Source organism: Halyomorpha halys, unplaced genomic scaffold (genome assembly GCF_000696795.3).
Source record: "Halyomorpha halys isolate HHAL.00 unplaced genomic scaffold, Hhal_1.1 Scaffold108.1, whole genome shotgun sequence".
In the NCBI taxonomy this organism is placed as follows: Eukaryota; Metazoa; Arthropoda; class Insecta; order Hemiptera; family Pentatomidae; genus Halyomorpha; species Halyomorpha halys.
The window spans coordinates 1620407-1641237 of record NW_027112950.1 but is presented as its reverse complement, the minus strand read 5'-3'; the positions used below and the strand labels follow the sequence as shown (position 1 = coordinate 1641237).

General features: G+C 31.0%; 2 protein-coding genes across 3 annotated transcripts in view; both read left to right on the top strand.

The window, feature by feature from the left end:
• The window catches only part of LOC106677789 (nitric oxide synthase-interacting protein homolog), a 6394-nt gene extending 1989 nt beyond the window's left edge, over positions 1 to 4405 (top strand). Inside the window, exons 3-7 of the mRNA XM_014415905.3 lie at positions 90 to 192; positions 279 to 397; positions 2029 to 2216; positions 4053 to 4161; positions 4232 to 4405. Of these exons, the coding sequence (XP_014271391.1) occupies positions 90 to 192; positions 279 to 397; positions 2029 to 2216; positions 4053 to 4161; positions 4232 to 4303 (591 nt within the window). The 3' untranslated portion in view covers positions 4304 to 4405. The remainder of the gene's footprint in view (positions 1 to 89; positions 193 to 278; positions 398 to 2028; positions 2217 to 4052; positions 4162 to 4231) is intronic.
• A 2128-nt stretch (positions 4406 to 6533) lies between these two features.
• Positions 6534 to 20831, top strand: part of cyc (basic helix-loop-helix ARNT-like protein cyc) — a 145892-nt gene continuing 131594 nt past the window's right edge. For both annotated transcript variants that reach the window (XM_024363162.2, XM_024363159.2), the window contains exon 1: positions 6534 to 6768. The gene's annotated coding sequence lies outside the window, so the exon portion shown is untranslated. The remainder of the gene's footprint in view (positions 6769 to 20831) is intronic.

Sequence of the window (20831 nt, the reverse complement as noted above, 5' to 3'; positions counted from 1 at the left end):
TATACTACTTCATATGATTAAACTATAGTTTTACTTTCCTTTTAAATTTTAGATTTATTGACTGTGTTTAATTTATGTTTCTGTTTTAGGCTGAACTGGAAGAACTTGCTGAAGCAGAAAGGAGATCAAAACTTAACGATTTTTTAAAAATTGAAAAAAATATTGTCAGTAATCAAAGCAATGCTTCAAAAGGTTTGTTTAGGTTTTCATTGTTAGTAATAAGTCTTGTCAAATGTAACAATTTTGCCTGTACATAATGTTAGATTTTATTTTTATAGAGAGAAAAAATGATTCACCATCTGTTTCTAATATGACTGAAGGAAGGGATAAAAACCTTCCAAGTTTTTGGATTCCATCAAAAACACCTGAAGTAAAAATAAAAAAGTTAGAAAAACCTGTAAGTTATCCATATATTTTCATTTAAGAAATTCTTTAAAATAAAAATTTAAGTTAAAGCCAATTCTTATTATGAAGGTCTATGATTGAACCAACTACCTTCAAAGGTATCAACTCAGGAGCTCCCTCAAAATATTTTTGTTTGTATGAACGGTAGACAAAATTTATGGTATAGTTAATTTTTTCATTTTTCTCAGAATGTCTGTCCATTTAGGATTATATAGCTTATATACTTATTAATTTTAACAGTAATCAACTTTTTATATGTAACAAAATCCTACTTTCAAAATAATATTCTTTAATTATTTTTATAATATCAATTGAACATTAAATTTGTTTTAAAAACTTACATAATTCAAGGAATCATTTTTTAAATCTCAATTTAAATTTTTGGTTTAATTTAAATTAACAGATATGTTACCATTTCAGTTTGATTTTAGATATTTTTATCAATCAATGCCTAAGTCTATATTAGTATTAATAACATATCAAAACCTACATTATGACCTAGATACTCTGAAAAAACATTATTGATTTATATTTTGTTAAGTGTTATGTTTTTCCAAACTCTTCAAAAATATAAATTAATACTTCATTCATAAAGGCATCTTGTGTAAATCCTCAAAGTAATAAAGGCTTAGCGAACATGAAGGTTCGATGTCGATACCACCTATCATTCTCTATATACATCTGTCCAATGATGCTCCTCTAAATCTGCTAAATCGGTTTTAATGCAATCCTCCCATCTGCATTTTGGTCCACCCCTTGGACGTTTACTCATCAGTACAGTGTTTATTAACATCTTTGGGTTCTGTTCGTTAGTAAGTCCTACATCCTTGCAGGCCCATCTTATAAGCTGCAGTGCTATAATCTGAATTATATTTACCAGGTGCAGTTCCCTTAATTCAGCGTCCAAATATTTTGGGCAATGCTTTATTTTCAAAAACCTTAAGGCGCTGTTATTCTCTTAGTGTAAGAGGTCAAGTTTCTCATCCATCATAAACAGTCAGAAGGAAAATAGTTCTGTAAATTCTTCTTTCAAGTTTTTGGATAGAAGGTGCAAGCCATACAATTTTGAAATTGACTTAGTTCCTTACTGGAGTTTATCAACATTGTTGTATTAATAGGCTCCATATCCTCACCCATAATTGTCTTGTTTTAAACCCGACTGACCACTAACTTCTCAGAATAATTACCGGTTCCTACCTTATTATTAAACGTTTCAATCAAAATATTTTACAACTTCTGGCAATCAATAGAATTGTAAGACTTTTTGAAATCTATATAACACTGATGAACTGCCTAATTGTATTCCAACTTTTTCTGAATTATTTAAATCCTCAATGTTGGAAAAAATTATGTAGGTATACTACAAATCACATGAAGGGGTTGAATGGCCAGCATAAACTTATGGATTCTTCTGTTTGTTGACATTTTATGTTACGTCAGTGTGTACTAAAATATATTTCCCTAAAAAGTTTCTATTTGTGAGCTATAGTAATTTACCAGTTGTTACAGTATGTCATTTATTGTTATATTGTATTCATATTCTTTTCATTGTGAATGTAAGTAATGCTGGTATGTGCTTAATTTTAATATTATAGCAATTCTTTTAAATTTCTCTTGTTTCAGGATAAGACCGTATATTGTCCAATGACCAATAAACCATTGAGATTAAAAGATTTAATCGATGTTAAGTTTACTTTAGTGAAAGATCCTGATGATAAAAAATCATTAATTATTAAAGATAATCGATACATGTGTGCTGTTACTCACGATATTTTGAGCAATGCTGTTCCTTGTGCTGTAATAAGAACCACGTAAGAACTGTTTATTAATTTGTTTGTTATTAGTGATCTAATTATAATGTTTATTCTTAGTTCTTTGCTGTTCTTTGCTGCTAATCCCTCATAAATCCTAAGGATCATGTTCTTCTTTCCTCTCTTCGAATACCTCTTCAATCTTAGTTCACTATTTAATTTTCTGGAGCTGAAATATTATTAACTCATTTTAACCATTCTATATATCTATTTGACTGTATAGTTTATTTCTTGTAATGCTTTACTGATTGCAGCTGTTCATATTCTTTTGTTGACTCATCCTTCATCATTATTATATACAATATTTCATTTTCAAAAAACCATAAGGCATTAATCTTCACTTGATGTATGCGACTTAGCTTCTCTATCCTTTAGGAACAGTTTTGTAAATCCTAACTTATAAGTTTCTGGACAAATAGTGCGAGGTAAGTTATTTCACCACTGAAAAATACTAATAAGCATTTCTGACCTTTCTTTTTCTTTGGTGGTACAAGTGCTTTTAGTTGCCTCTGGCCTGCTCGACAAGCCTTTCTCACTGGGCTCTATTTTTTACTATATTAATTCTAATTTCCAGCTTTTAGAAGTCATTGTTCACTCTATCTCACCTTGTCTTGGTTCTACCTCTTAGGTACACTATATCTGGGTCATACATACATATTTTTGGCTACTATTGTGTTATCCGTCTTGTGAAAAATGCCCCTTACCATTTTAGACCTATCTTTATAATCATGGACACTTTCCTCTTCTGATAGTGCTGGTATGCTTCTTTGTTATTTCTCCTCTCCTTTTCTGATTCTGGCCCTATGTCTGAGAACTTGAAATGTTTCTATTTTATCTGCCACATATTTGTTGATTGTCCAAGTCTCACTTGCATAAGTTATAATAAGCCTAAATGGGTCTTATCCCTTTAGAGACCTTGGGAAATAGAATATTATTGCTCTGTCGTGCAAAACTCAGAAGTTATACTTCTACTTCCACCTTGTGTACAGGTGGAGCAATAAATAAGTACTTTTGTATATGAGAGCTATGTTATTTTCCATAATTATGAGAGATAGTTGACCGTGGATGATAAATGAGGAGAAGATGGTTGGGGGTGCGGTCAATGAAACACAAATAAGTATGATTAACTTATTTTAATGTGCCGACGTTTCGGCTAGAGTTTCTAGCCTTCTTCAGGGCTGTTCACTGAAAGGTTGAGCGCCTCCATTTTCCATACTTTCAATATCTCTATGGCTGGTTCATATCCATTTTAAACTTGTTCATATTTCTTCTACTGTTCCATTGTAGTCTCTGTTTCATAGTTTTACTTTCAGAACTTCTTTATATTCATGGTCTTATCGCTGTTGAAGCTAGGTCTTTTTTGCATAATTTTTAAAAAATGTTCCCGTATGGTTCATAATCTGAGTGTCTGTGTTCAAGAAGAGCAAAAGTCTTTCCTAATTTCAGTATTACACTTTTACATTTTATGAAATAGAAAAAATGGCAAGTATAGGATGTGGAAAGTGCATAAAAACACTAGTACTTGTGTGATTTATACTCTATGAAATTAACAGTGGATATTATTATTATTTTTTATTTATATATTTTTCCAAAAATATTGCTTTGAAAGTCAAAAGATAACTTTATAAGGTATAATGAACAAATAAAGAAATTTTGTCTTCTCTTGTACTATTTTCTATGGTTATTTCAAATTTTCAGTTATATTTTCAATTTTGTTACTCTTATGTAATTTTCAAGATAAAAATAACTATTAATTTAATTATTTAGCTTGTTTGGTATAATTTTTAATTTCAAAAGTTTCAATATATTTTTTTTAAATTATTATTTTTTTTTCAGAGGTGACGTTGTTACCATGGAATGTGTTGAAAAAATTATCAAGAAAGATTGGATTCACCCCCTCACTGGTGAAAAACTCACTGAGAGAGATATTATTCCAATGCAAAGGGTATATTTTTTACTACTTGGTTTAACATGTTTATAGAGTTTTTAAAAAATTAAATTAAATTAATTTACAGGGAGGAACTGGTTATGCTCATACAAATGAGCGCCTGGAAGGAAAGTATGAGCGACCTGTTCTTCAAGCATAAATATTTAGCTACTTAGATATGATTTTGCAAGACGTACCAATTACTTACTTCTGTTGAATGATTATTGGTATTTTGAATGATATACAATTTTTAAGAAGTGAACTCGGATTATTTATTTTTAATTTCGAAATTTAAATTTAATTAAGTTGAAAATTTTGTTTATGAACTTATGAGACAAAGAACTTAATTTTCAAGATTGATTGTTTATATTTTAATTGTTATTTATACATATACTGTAAATTAATTTATTGTAAAAAATGTAAATAAACTTTTATAATGAAAGAGTATGTTTTAAGTTATTCATAATTAGTTTTATGAACATTTTTATGTGATGTAATTATCATACTAGCACTAATATCTCAAGAGTCTGTTTAAAAAGAAGTACTTATATAGTTTTTGAAGAATTTATGATTTGAACCTTATCAATTTTATTTTATAATTTGTTTTTATTTATTATAAAATTTCTTTATAATTCAATAAAAAGTGGTTGATTATAAAGAATGGCGTTAATTTTTAAAGCTAAAAGAGGTTAAACATGATTTCATTTTTCACAATTTTTTCCTGGTACATGAAATTTTGAAATAGCCCTACAAAATAGCTTATTCTAATACTATTGAATATAGAAAATTATTTGAAATAGTTTTACTAAGCATTGAATTACGATCTGAACCCAGTAAAAAGATTTTTTATGAGTTTGTTTTGTGTTTTGTTAATACAAGAGGAATTACCGTTGGGAGTGGAACAAGGGGTGTAGAATAGATGGTTTCTCTACTGAATTGTAGTGATTCTAGATAAGAGGAATGTTTAAAAGAGGTTTGGGGTTAAGTAGATTACCATTTGTCTTCTACAATAAGGAGGGCTTTATCTATAGGGATTTTATTGGTCACAAGAAAAATTCAAGATCTAGATTTAATGAATAACAATCATATCCAGAAATTTTATTATTCATTCTATTATAGCCTGTCAATGTTTATTTCATTTTATTTTTTTACTTTAATTATTTAAGATTTTTTCACTTTGGTCATTGCACATTTTTGTTGTGATTTCTATTTTCTTTTTCGACTTTTGTTTAAATTTTGTACAATTTACAATAAAAATATGACTTGGTTAATTTGAATATATTGTTTCTTGAAAATGGTATAAAGCTCTGGTACAATATGATTATTTTGTAAATTCATTTCTAAGAGACAAATATTTGTTTCTATTTTATATATATTTATATATCAAATCTAATATACAAAAAAAATTAAAAGAATAGAATAAAGTATGACGTCAATATTTGAATTAATGTATATTAAAAATGTTTATATGTGTCTGTAAAATTGGTGTTATGCAAGGTGTGCCACTATTAAAGAAAAACAAGAAATGTGGATTGGTCTCATTGAAGTTGAGAAGAATAGGATAGAGGATGAAAGAGGTAATTGCAAATTATGTTAAAATTATAAACTCGTTGTAAAACGGAGGTTGTCATTTATGTATTATGAATCAGTTTTACATTGTGTTATAATAATAACTTCTTAGATTTTTTCTGTCGAAAAATATAAGTTAGTTAAGCCGATTTAATTATTCGTTCATTTTCAATCTAAATCAATGTTAAACCTGCTAGTTAATTCTAACCAAGTTAATTGGTATTATATAAAATTTAATTATTTAAATTTGTAAAAAAAGTTCCCTGATTCTGCTATTGTAACTAATTATAGATGTCTATTTAATCAGAAACATGAAATACATCAGAGTAAGTAGACATTAATGAACTGTGCTTTACAAATAGCAAAGTCTTTCAAATATTTTACAAAAGTCAACTTACACTGACAGAATAAAGTGGCTGATAACAAACTGATAAACTATACCTTTCTGAATTCATCTGAAAACAAAGGAGTGAAGCAACAACATTACGAACGAAATATTACTTGATATTTATCCCGTCTTGGGGCGCCATATTTCGAGGGACCCAGGGCATTGCTCCGGTTTCCTCAGCGTAGATCCGCCCTTGAAGAGAAGTCTATTGGATATACAGAAGTTGACTAGCCCTGATCTAGACTGAAGTGTAATAATGGCGGTAAAATTTGATAATGCCCCACAAAAACAAAGAGGATTGTATTAAAGAACTGAAACATAATTAATGTAGAAGAAAGATATAAACAGAAGACAAGGACTGAAGAGGCCTTACATAACCAGGCCTAGAACTATTATCTCATATCAGGCTGTTATCACATTAGAGTCGAGGCGATAGGGCAGTCGAAGAGGGATCCGTCGGCGGCAGTGTTGTTCTTACAAGATTCTTCCCTCGTATTAGTGTCTTTCTTAAACTTGTTCTCTTTCGTTCCATTTTCCTAAATTCGATATCCGGACTTGATCTGTGTTTTGGGTTTACGTTGTGAGTTCTATTCCGTTTTTCCTCAAGTTTAAAGAGTGCCTCGGAGAAAACTATAGGATGACAGAATCAACCCTGTCACCTTAGCACTGTGAGTATTAAAATAAAAATATGTATTTAGAAACACTAGAAAGGGTTGGTGTATCAATGCATGCTTCTATTTTAGATGAGTTTAGGGTTGAAAATATTTCTCGATGGCTTATATAAATATATCAAATTTTTTTCTGTATAATTATATTTAAAATTTCGATGATTTTAATTATTACCTTTCGTTACATAAGCAGTAGCAAACTCCCAGTTATGTTATTTGTTGATAGAAACAGAGATAGTGGTGTTATTAAATTTAATGGAAAATCACTCTAAATATGATTAGATGAATCAGCATGGAAGATATTTGTTATGAAATACATTAAATAGTGGAAATTACAAATACCAGTATTCGATCGTTCCCTAATAAGTTTGTTTGTTTTTATTTAAGGACTTTTAAATCCTTAATGACATGAATTTAGGTATCAGTTTCATAATTGTTGAACACTAAATATAATTTGTTTTGTGAGAAATAATATTTTACATACATCAAATCACGTCCCTGTTCTATCGGTTCCCTTTAGTATGTAAAATTAAACCGTAGGAACATATCTGCATGTATTTAATGAGTGTCGTGTGATTAGAATCCTTACTTAATTATTATCTGTGCAAATGTTTTGGCGAAATAACAGCTCCATTAATTTTAGTTAATTAACTTCATAATTGTTCTTTTTAGAACAGAAACGAAGAAATTTTTATAAACATATTTATTCTTAAATTCATTTCAAACCTTCAAGGACTTGGACAGTTGTGGACAACTTTTAAATGTTAATATTAATAAATACGCTCATCATTATTGGTGCAGTATGATATGATAATAGACGCATATACTGATACGCAGATTTAATCTTCGATTATAACTTGTTGGTTATTAATATTCATAAAATCTCTATTCCAAATCATTCATTCATTTTGAAAGAGGCCAGATTGGACGGTACTAGATCTACAGTGGGGGGAAATTAACGAATCTTGGAAATTTCTTTTAATGTGTCTGAAGTATGGATAATAGGTACTCATGGGTAAAATCGATTAGACTTCTCATAACATCGAAGGTGATAATCTAAGAATATTTTAGGTGGGCTTTGTTCTTCTCCCTCCCTTCTTAATATTTAATAGAAGTTTACTTTAAAAAAACTAATAAAAAGTTGAATTAATAATAAGACCTTATTTGTTCTAAAATAATGAAATTAAATCAGTTAAGGAAAATCTTGTTGGTGATAATATAAACTGTTTTTTTTTGTTCCACGACTTCCACCTTCTCATTGCCAAAGTATTCTTACAGTTTATTATTTGGGCCATGTAAAAACTAATGAATGGTCTATTCCTTTCTAAACTTTTAACTAAATATAAAATAAACTACTAAATAACATAATAAATTAAACTAAACAGCTAAATAACATAATAAATTAAATCATAATGTATAAACCATGTATTTATTCTAAGGGAACATATGTTCCAGAGTAAAATTATTTTTTCATTTCATTTAATAATTTAAATTAAACTACTTAATATAAATTTATAAATAAATTGTTAAATTAAACTAATGAATATACATTTTTTTTTAATGTGTTCCACGACGTATTCACTCTATATTGCCAAATTATTCACTCTCAATTGTCAGCATATTATTTGTAGCTTGTGAAAAGCTGATGAATGGGCTACTATTTTATGTATGGTGTTATATTTCCTCTTCTATGTGATGCTGTTATCGTGTTACACTAAATCTCGCCCCCCCCTCTCTGCATATTTATTTTTTAAATTAAACCTTTAAGACATCATTTTTTTTTTTAAATTGTAATTTTCAAATTTTCAAGAGGTATAAAAACATAATTATTAGAAAAAAGTAATAAATTTTGCTTTGTCATGATCCTGCTCCACAGTATCCTTTAATAACACATATATATATATATATATATTCAAGTCGAACAGATCCGTTACCTAAGACTACATCTGGATAAACGACTGACCTGGAATCCTAACTCAAAACTGAAAAGAAGAAACTGTTCGTTATTGCGACTATTACAACACTTACCAGACAAACTGTCTTAACTTCCATCTTATTACAAAAGACTCATTTATATGACTGTAATAAGGCCTATCTGGACTTACGGAGTTGGGCTTTGGGCCTCTACCTAACTATCAAATTCTCTCAGTCTAAAATCCTTAATGCTCCTTATTTTGTCACAAAAATAAACAACAAGTTATCCATCAGGACCTCAATGTTCCATATGTCGCCAATTCGCCCAAACCAGATACCAATCCTTCCATGATAAAATCCCAAACCACCCTAACCCACTTGTTTCTAACCTGACTTTTCCTTCAATACCTGATAATCCTCCTAGGCATCTTAAAAGAAGATGGCCTCGAGGTCTTCTCCTCGAGAAATGTTATTGGGCTCTCTAATCTCAAATCCCATATCTTATCATTTTTAAATCTTTTAGTTGCTTTAACTTAAAAGATTTTAAAGATTCAGTCATCCAAATAGTGTTTAAAATCAGCACAGAATTATATCAATTGTATAAATAATATAAAATTTACTTGTGTATATTTTTAATGCAGTCGTAAATATCAATAAATAAATTAAAATTAAAAATAAAAACTTTGCCTTGTAACGAGCTACTGCTAATTTATTGAATTGTATCTTTGTAATTATTCAATGGAGAGACATATAATTCGAACTAAACAGTGAAGTTGAGCTATGATGCAGAAGACATGATTTTAAAGTGTGATCTGTTATTTAATCGATTTGAGACATCAGCCTGTGATAAAGACGGAAGATAAGCACTTACTTTGGTGCAATTATTATTTATTCTTAATTCGCAATTGTCATTCTTTTTTTAAAAACGATATCCCATTAAACCTTAGTTTACACTATGGTATAAGTAACACCTTTCCTTGCTGCTCACGTCTCTCTCAATTTAAAGAAGCGACTAAGAGAAAAGTATGGGAAAAAATAACAAAATTGTTACAAACCGAATGTTGATAATTGAAATTATTAATTTTTAAATCATGAAAAAGAGATGGCTTATTGCTTTAGATGTTTTCAAATGTACGTGTTTCTAACAGAATTTGAGGTGACTATCTATCTTCCAGATAAGACGTTTAGAAATCTCTTATCTCATCCTTTTTAAATCTTTTAGTTGCTTCATCTTAAAAGATTTTAACGATTCAGTCATCCAAATAGTGTTTCAAATCCGCACAGAATTAATCACAATCTAATTTAGACATGATATATCGAAAAATATCATACAGAATTGAATTTTAGATATAGTATAGAGAAGACATATGTATAGTATATTTTTTAATCTTAATTTATTTATTTTTATCTTCGACATTTCTTGAAAACTGGGGACTTCCTCTTCAGCATCTATAATTTAATATTTTTTTAGAATAGGATTTTTTAAAATTTTATATAATTTTATATAATCAATTAGCTGCTTTTATAAATTTAATAGAAAAAAGTCGAACAAATAAATAGGTTTTTAAACATAATTCTGTTTACCCACAATTAGGGGGTGTCTCAAATTTTCAACTACATAACAATCTTTAAGTATATAACTACAACAATCAAGCTTGGCAAATGACTAGATTTATTAAAGGATCAAAGTTTAAAGAGATATTTTAGAAGGTAGGGTACTTCAATTAATTGTTATTATATGATTGGATTACAGAAATCAGGAATAAATTTAAGGTTTTCTTTAAAATTTAATGAATATTTCATCTATTTTTTGATTTTATAGGAGGGTAAAAAAATTTAAAATTGTGAAGGCCAGATAGCGAAACAAATTAATAATTTTAAATTGAAGCTCGACATTACAACATTTCAATTTGTGAATTACTTAATTTTATTCAACCTCTTTTCGCTCTAGCAATTCACTTTTTTTAAATAATCAACTGCAACTCAAGTAAATGTAAGAGGGGAATGGTTACATTGTTACATCAAACAAATATCACTGTTCTAAAGGAGTGAGGTCGTCTTAGTTAAACATGCTGAATTTATTTGTGTGGATGAGATAAAAATGTTTAAACAAATACGAATATCTACCGTATGTCTGCCTACGACACCAATGTGAGAATTCCATATAGCACAATAATAATAATAATAATATTTCCCATTATTCGGATAGTGCGGAGGAGGGTTACAGACCAGGTGGGTTACAAACTCAATACCAAGGGCGAGGCAACCACTGTCAGCCACAACTGGTACATGGATGATCTTAAGCTATATGCTTAAAAAACATGAAAAAAAATGTTTGTTAAAAAACAAACAACAATTACAAAGTATGAGTGAAATAGTGTCATCCTATACCAAAGATATAAGCATGTCATTTGGACTTGATAAATGCGCGGTGCTGCATGAGAACAAGGGAAAGGTGGTCAATGCCCAAGACCTGCTGTTAAATGAAGATGAGCGCATCAGAGAACTAGAAGTCAAAGAACAATATAAATATTTAGGAATACAGACAGCAGCACCTCAAAATAGCTCGTAAGGATGTGAAACAAGAGCTAATAATAATGCTGAAAATGAGACTACGAAAAATATTAAAGACTCAACTTTCTGGAAAAACAGAAAATCAAGGCCATCAATACTTGGATCATACCAACACTAAGCTACAGCTTTGGTATATTACAGTGGTCAAATACCAGCCTACAAGAACTAGATCGTCTTGTAAAAACGACACTCACGCAAGAACGGGTCCACCATCCCATATCATTCAAATCCAGACTTTATTTATCCAGGAAAGGAGGACGGGGACTCATAAATATTAAAGAAGCGTGCCTCAAGCAAGAATTATCCCTAGGTCAATATTTCCATTCAAAAACCACTAGTGTTTTATCAGGCAATCGTTACAATGGATAATGGTCTGACTGCCCTGAACCTGCATTCAAGATCGAGTGATCGCCACCAGATCATATAGAAAACGTGTGCTAAAAGACTTAACAACACCGGATAAGTGTCGATGCTAAGTGTCTATGCTCAGTAACGCTTGAATCGATCCAACATATCACTGGAGGGTATGGAATACTTGCTGGAACACGCCAAAACTTTGCATCAGGCCCTGGCGATGAAATACAACTTAATTGAAGATAAGAGCCCATATTACAAGTACCACTCAAATAAGCTCCTCCAAAAAGGTTCTGTCAGGCTATATTGGGATGAATCAATAATTACGGACCATACAGTACGTCAGACTTCTTCCTTATAGATCTAAGAAAACAGAAAGTGGAACTTATTGATGTTGGGATCCCCAACGATAATAATATAAGCTCCACTATGGGAGAAAATACTAAGGAAATACCAGGAATTGGCGATAGAATTAAAGAAATATATAAATTGGAAAGGGTTGTCACTACTCCATTCATAATATGCACGAATGGCCTGATACCAAAATCAACAATAGCAGGCGCGAATGGTTTGGTGTTTATTAACTTTTTAGGGATTCATTCGTTACTAATCCCTGCAACCTACAGACCCGCCTGATTCGCCGCAATGCTCCCACCTGAATGACATTTACCGGGTGCAGTTCACGCAATTTGGCGTTGTGTAGCTTTCTAAATTCTCCGGTTAACTCATTATTATTCTGTGCAAATATTTTACACAATACTTTATTGGTAAAAAGGGTAAGTCGCTGTTCCTCCCTTGATGTATGAGGTCACGTTTCGAATTCATATACAACAATAGGAAACATAAAAGTTTTGTAAATTATTATTTTAAATTTTAAGTTTCTGGACGAAGATCGTGAGCTAATCAATTTCTACATTAGAAAATAACAAGCATTTGCCTCCTTTATTGCATCACCAATTTCGTTTTTTCTAGGAATCGTAGACAATAAATATTCATATTTATTTTCTCATGTATCAGTACCATCGAAATGGTTGCTGTTCCTGCTGCTTAATATGCATATAGTCCAAATCAGTTAAATATTGACGGGAATTTACAGAAATTTTGTACACTAATTATGAAAACTTTTCCGCCTATTTTCATCATGCCAAACTACCAGGTGTTTCAACCCATGTTTTCTGATTGTAGCCTAATGCCAATAAGTAATATTTGTAGTCTTAAATTTTTCCACTCAACATTTCAACAAGATGCGCTGTGTTCTATGTGAATGAATAATAATTTCGCTTTTCTATCGACCAAGATCTAGATTGTTCATATTTTCTTATTGGAAAAACAGATAGGTGGAGGAGAAAGCATGGAGGTGTTTATATTCCGCAATGTGACCTTCCGCTCTCACACAGGTCTGCCGACTTAGTCTCGTGTGAGTCGCTATTTTCTTATGCAATATGTTCTAACATCCGTATTAGGTTCTCTCCTTACATCAGTTGTAAACATACATCATACGTATATCATCTGTACAATGTCGAGTGATAGTTCAGTGTGGGAAGAAACTACAATCTAGCCTATGTTTTCATAACATATTAAACTGGTCTAAATATGCATAGATTTATGAATTGTTTATCAATCCACAATAAGTGAAAGAGTAGCTAAATGAGCATACAGTTTTAAATACTTATGTTCCTTGATTCTCATTAGGTAATGACTATTATTTCTGAACAGTAGGTTGTAGGTTTTTCTAAACATTCATATTGGTTATATGGGATTTATTTTATTTTTTCTGAATTTAACTGAATTTAAATTTTATTATATAAAGTTTCTCTAGCCGCAAAAGTGGTTAGTTAAAAGCCGTCCGTCTTAATTTTTAGGCACTTTTCGTCCATTTAAATCGTTAAATTTTCAATAGAAGATAAAGGCTATATGTAGGGTAAGTTAGTACAAAGTCGGTAGGGTTGTTTTGAGAAAAATAAAAACATGCCATGAAGGAGTTAATGACCAAGCCTAGTCTTATGGTTCCCTCAAAAAAAGCCTATCAGCCAGTCCAATAGGGTCTTAATCCGTCTAATTGATAGTTAGACAGTGTCACTAAGTAGCACTGAGAGAGATTAGGTGCAGCTGCACCGGCTGGCGGATTTTGTCTGAGAGAACCCTTAGTCTGCTCCATCGTAAGCTGTAAGTGATTGAAGTATTGTCTTTTCAATATGAAAATGAACTTGATATTTAGACAAATAAATAAAAACAGACACTTTAAATTTAATCAGCGGGAGGATAGTCTCGATGGGCTTTAAGGGAATGCCAATACCCAATAACATTTGTAAAGGGAAGAAGACGGATTGGTGGATAGTCACGGTAAATAGTAGAGGGGGTTGTGACCAATAACACATGAAGTTGTGAGGTAGAGTAATGCATTCCTGAGAAATATTTGTGACTCTGTGGACATTGGCTCAATAATATGCAATCAATAGATATAATTAATTACATAATTAAATATAAAATCGTTAAAAATTTATTGCATATCCTTGTGGAACGGAAGTTTAGAGCCAATGATTACTTTTTAGGTGGTGACAGTACTGACAATTTAGTTACACTTTGGTTTGGTATAGACCTGGTTAAGAAAACCAAAGAAAGGCCATCTTCCAGGAGTCTCAAACCAACTAGTATCGACCATTTGTGCAAGTTTAGACAGCATCATAGGAATAACAATATTGTTTATAAAAATAATTGTTAGTTTATTTGCAAAACAAAGAGGTAGTCTTCTTTACCTGCAAATCAATCTACACTTATAAATCTAAACGATTGGACCAGGATCGATTGGCGCATAAGATGCTCTGACAACACATAAACCGCTTGTTCAGTTTAATTCAAATATTTTTTTTTTTCGTGGTTCGGCATTTTGTAAACGAAGTAACTTACTATAAAATTGTATTAAGATGTTTCTAAGGTCTGACAACTCCACGAGATAAACACAAACAATTTTGATTTTCTGGATATGTCAAGAAAAGATATTTATTTATTTAATGTAATTTACAACTGTACATAATATAATAACAAATAAAATAAGTAAATATGTGGAATGTTTCATTTACACTTGAAAATCTTGGGAAGGAACTACCCATTGTTGGTACTTCAAGCAATCATTTAAATTATTATTGGCCATCTTCTTTTCAAACGTCTCGGAGGATTATCAGGGATGGTTAAGATCTTTGTGGATGAGTTTATTTGTAACGTAATAAAGAGCATCAAGGATTTCACGTAGAATTTTGGATTGTAAGGGTTGGATGCGGGAGAAATTCGATGGTTTGGTAGAGCCCCATTCCATATGTCCAAATTGGTCTGATTATCGTAGTGCATGCTAATTTTTTGTAGTGAATGGGAAGTTTAGAGCGTTTGTCAAGTAAGTGTTGTAGCAATCGGAATCTACGAGCAGTTTCTTGTCGTTTCAGTCTTGTGTGTGGATTCCAAGTAAGTCTCTTGTCAAGATTTCAAGAGTTCTAAGCATCGAATCTGTACAACAGGCGTTAGTGGAGTATTTAATAAGGATACTGTGGGACAGGTGGGTAGAGGTTTACGACGGAGAGTAAAGGTGATCTGGTGGGATTTGTCAGGATTTATTTTGATTCTCCAGTTTTGACACACTTCATCAATGGATGTTCTGTGTGCCTGTAGTGTTTGTGATGCATTAGTTGGGTCGTTGTTTACAGACAGTATACATGTGTCATCAGTGTATGTTGTTAGCATTGTGCTAACACAGTCCTAAGGTGGGTTGGAGTGTTAGCTGTATAAACCGTATAAAGAATGGGACCTAAGATACTACCTTGAGGAACACCGGCGGACTGAGAAAAGAGGGATGAGTAGGCTAGGTTATGATTTAAAGGTTCTATCAGAAAGGTAGGAGCGGATTAAAAGGAAATATGTAGGGGGAAGGAATTGATGAGGTTTATAGAGCAGAGCTCTAAATAATGCCTGACTCTTGTCAAAAAAAGCTTGTTCAACATCGAGGAAGACTCCCGTGCAGTACATTCCGCACTCCAATTTGGAAGATATAACATCAACCACTTGATGACTCTGTTTTATGGTAGAATGGGATGTTCTAAATGCAAACTGGAGGTCAGGAATAACAAAAGATTTTCTAGAATTGGCCCCAAGGGCAGTAGTGTTCAGGATATTAAAATACTTTATAGAAAAAAGTTTTTAGAAGCAAGAAAAATAGCTGAAAAACAGATACAAGAAATTTTTATGTAACATATGAAGAACTCTTAAATAAATTGAACAATTAAAAAACTCCATTTCCATTTTGCAAAAAAAAAAAATTAAAAAAAAAAAAATTAAATTAGAACAGTAAAGTGCACTGAAAGGCTGCAGATATTGCTCTTGTAGAAAAGCTACAAAAGATGGAGCAACTGCAATTCTGAACCAAGTTGATAAAATGAAATAAGATAAAAAATGTGAAAAGTGAAATTTTGAGTGTGTTTTTATGGACACTCGAAAAGTGCAAGGTAATTTAAAATTTGGGTTTAATTTAGTTAAAGAAATAATAAATTTTGACCAAAAAAAAATTGAAGAATAACTTCTTAATTTATATAATTATAAAAGTAATTAGAAATTACTTTAAAATAAATTCTTTTTTAAAACATTAATTTATATACTCTAAAAAATAGCCCAGTAAATAAAGATCAAGGATTAAGCATAATTATCATTAAACTATCGATCACAAGTATATTCAGATGTTGTATGTTTGAAAATATAATTTAATATAATTATATTATTAATATATAACTTGACCGAGGTAAAGATGAAAATGGCTACTAATGTGAAATATATATGAAAAGAATAAAACTGTGTACATAAATTATTATGTATTATTTATGTTAAACAAGATGTGCTTAATGTGGATCATCAGCAGTTTTCTTTAGCATTTTCGATTGATAATTAGTCGAATTAAATAAAAAAAAAAAAACCAAGAAAAAGTTGTTTATAATTTAAATTTATATATTTAACATGATTAATAATATATAATCTTCTCGTTTCTTCCAGCCTGGTTTTATTGTTCGTATAAAATGATTTGTGTCCAATTTAAGTCTCAAAGATTCTTTATTATCACTTTAAATGTCTAACGTTTCGGCAATGAAGGTCATTCTATTAAATAACAGCTTTTGTTATGTATTTATTATTAAAACTTTTAAAAACAGTGTTATTAATAATAAATCATCATATCTTAAATATAAATTTACAACAATTAAAAACGTTTTGCTGCCTATTCTAGCCAGGTCAATAAATTTATCCAAATCAACCCTTGAAACAATAAAATAATAGAGACTCATTTTGATTTATTAATAAGCTTGCCTTAGCTAATTTTTAATTATCTATTTTGCCACTTTTCAAATAATATTATTAAAAATAAACAAATCGCCCCAAAAGTCCTCACATGATTTCAAACTGACATGCTTCATTTGGTGTAGAGGAGTGGCTAATTCTTTTTATTTATTGATAAATCTTTAATACATTATTAAAAAAATATTTAAATATCTCTATTTGAAAGAAATATGATATCCTCGCTGTGAGCACTTGGGCAGCGAATGCAAAGAGATAGATATAGCAAAGAGGTACTAGAGCTGAGAGACTTCCTCATTCTCGGAGGGCGGGCGGCCTTGCCCCCGTGCACTTGTAATTCTCCCGTTCGTATCGCCCTTCAGCCGAGCTAAATTTAAATAACACTGCCTTTAATTTTTGATTTCCGTAATCCAAAATCGCCTTCGGCAATATATAACAGCCTTTAATAATATAACGCAAACGGTAATTATATATTGTACCGTTACTTGTCCCGCTCCATTTACTGTAGGAAAAAGAATATTAAGTTTTAGCGTAGGAACATACGTTAGATAGCCATGGCAGATATTAGATATATGATATCTTGGTATCATAAATTGTTGTTATTTATTATTTTCTGGTTTATTAGCACTTCATGATATGAGAAAGTATTTTTTCATTTGTGTGGTCTTTGCTAGTTACCTGCCTGATTAGATTATGTGTTAGAGAATTTGATGTAAAAGTGAGTCGAAAAGGGAGAAAACAATGTATTCGTTATGTAGTCTCGACTAATTCTCTCACATCCCTTTTATTATTGTCTATTGGACTGATCAGTATGTTGGGTATCAGTAACTCAACACAGTTGAGCAGCAGCTAATACAAAACAGTCGTAAATGAAATAATAATTTGTAGTTTAAACTAAAAAAAAACGTAATTTTGAGCAGAAAGACTGCAAAATTAGCATAAGTCGTGCTTATGACCAAAAAGTGCAACATAAAATTAGTGCTAATAGAACGTCCTTTTCATGATCTGTTGGGCTTTGGGTCAATTTGAAGCTAACGTGCTAAAGATGCAATTATACGAAAATCCAGTTTCTAAGTGTGGTAAATGATGTAAAGTGAAGTCGACTTAGTAAGCTAAATAACGGCTAGCACCTAGCAACACCAGAAGTTGTATTTACTTATTGAAATTCACAACTGTATTCTTACAATATAAAAAGTAAATGGGATGTTTTAAGTTAAAAGATCCGGAGGCCCTCTTTTTTTAAGTGCCTCGGAGTTATCGGGACTAGATTGGAATGAGAGTTTACGAATTAGTGGGATTGAGAAAGGAAGGAGTTTGGAATTAAAGTAGCTGTATTTATAACAAATGGCATATTGAAGTCTTTATCGATAATTTTATTTGTGAAAAAATAAGGAGCATTTAGGATTGTTCGAAGGATTGAAGGTTTAGCAACACTTTTGTAGATGATTTTTTCAAAGCGTCGCTCTGTATATTTGGCGAAATGTGGAGGCATAAAAAAGATAACAGTGGGCTTATCGTTAAAGTATGCTTGTCTCAATTTTCGCGCAAAACAAGCTCTGAACTGAACTTAATATTAAAGTCAGTTTTAATTATTTCATAAATTCAAAGCGGGATTAGTGAACTTCTCCTGTTTACTACCTTTATGTTTAGAGATAATAATGAGCCGTTATTATTCCTCTGTTGTTTGATAATATTTACTATCATTTCAATCGATTGCACATTGCTTAGTATGCTATCAAATATAGCCATGGAAATACGCGATTTTCGAGTATTTTTTTTTTATGAGTTTAAACTTGGACACTCGGAAGCCCAAGCTGCAAGAAACATTACCATGGCGTTCGTGGAAGTGTGTTGTAACAAACGGACCATAAAAACTTTTTGGCTGGTGACACATATTGGATAACCAGCCCAGAGGAAGATCTCCATCAGCAATTGACGGCGATAAACATAGGCTTACTGAGAATGAAACTCCTTACCAAACAGTTAAAGGACTTATAGTACAAGTATATCGACAGTTTATTGAAACCTAAAGACTATAGGTAAACTAAAAAATATAAATCAATAGGTAACTTAACTTATTGAGCGCCAGCAGCTGAAGCGTTATGAGACATGCGTTTCACTGCTTACTAGGAAAAAACTAACCTTTTCTCGAAAGAATAATCATGTGAGATTGAAAGTGGATTGTATATAATAATAGGCGTCGGTCATTTCAGTGGTTAAATATCGACGAAAGACACATGCCATAACCAAATTTGAATAGAACAAAATTTTTATATCTGTTTGGCGCTTAATAACATAAATAATTCATTTCTCCTTTTTACCCAGAGGTGAAACCATCACATCCACATCGTGCTGCAGTGATACTGGCATAATGCATCAAAAACATTTTAAAAAACAACCTACATTGGTTAGGCGGAAGGCAGCTATATTCTTAGACATCATGTTTCACGAATGACTTCATTTCTTCACAAAACCCTGAATTTTTCAGTTATAGGATTGAAAAGTTGATAACACGTTGAGGAAAATATTTAGGAAAATGAGAGTAAATATTTCGAACAAAAATGCTTTGATTTTATAAATTTTATTTCCTTATAAGTATCCTTTCCCGTGAAAACTGGCATAAAACGACCGTATACCATTGCTTTCATTTCACAGGTTGAACGTGTCTATGCCCTCCCGGCAAAACAAGATGATCAAATAGCCGGTATATGTACATACCATTTTTCTATTGTATATATTTGTAAATGGTTAATTCTTTGTTCCAGGAGGTAAAGAAAAAAAAAAAGGTTTAACGTGTAGCCTGTTAATTTTTTTATTTATATGTTTTTATTTTAATCAATTTATAAAAAGAGTGTACAAGATGGACATTGGGTATTCAGTTCACATGTTTTTTTTTTCCTGAAAAATGTAAAGAATTATTTTTCTTTAAACAGATACAGGTACTAGGTTATTAGTTACGGTGGACAAACACGTTATAGTGAAGGGAAGTATCAAATTTAGATCTTATCAGCAACTGCATGAAGTTTTCTTGGTTGTAAGCTGAGGAACCTTGGAGGAGTAATTTCCTTATAATTATGTTGGAAATATTGAGAAAAAAAAAACATAACTTTAAGACATATATCACTTTTAATTGTTTGACCTGATTGATATTTCAAATCCTCTGTAATTAAATCAACAATGATCTTAATGGTATATTTAGTTCTGACTTCTATGCAACTAAGGATATAATAATTTAAAATAGGAAGATATAGTCTAATTGATGTTAATTAGTAAGCTGTTATTAATTAGTGTAAATATCCAATACATAAATACGAGCTATCCATATTTTCAAGCTGGATTCGGATGTGTACGTATGGTTGAATCCTCGACGTAGCTTGGTTACTGTACTTATTAGTTTTTTGTAAATTCCTATTTTTCAAAGAAAAAGAAGTGCGTTACTACTACTTTTGGTCTCGAAGTGAACAGAAACCACTGTGCTTAGGAATGTTTATTAATTATCTATAGATCAAATATCTATTCTAAATCCACTTAATACTTACATAAGGTTTAAATATGTCTAAGTCCATATTTCAACTCTGTCAGCTTTAGTAATGCTTCTTTACCTTTTCTATTAGATACGTATACAATTACCAATATATAGGAACAAATATTATTTCTATTTTTTTTCGCAAACTCTATTGGATGTATTGTTGATATATATGTATGTGATAAAAAAATGAATTGGATGCAGACTCTATTATTGCATGGGATGCATTCAAGAAGGATTTGGGGAGTCGGAAAATTTGGCAAATTTCGGAAGTGAAGTTTGTTTTTATTTTGTGGCGTAAAGTATCATGGATCATCAACGCCATTGGTTTCTTATTTATTCTTGCTAACATTTGTTTTATATATATATA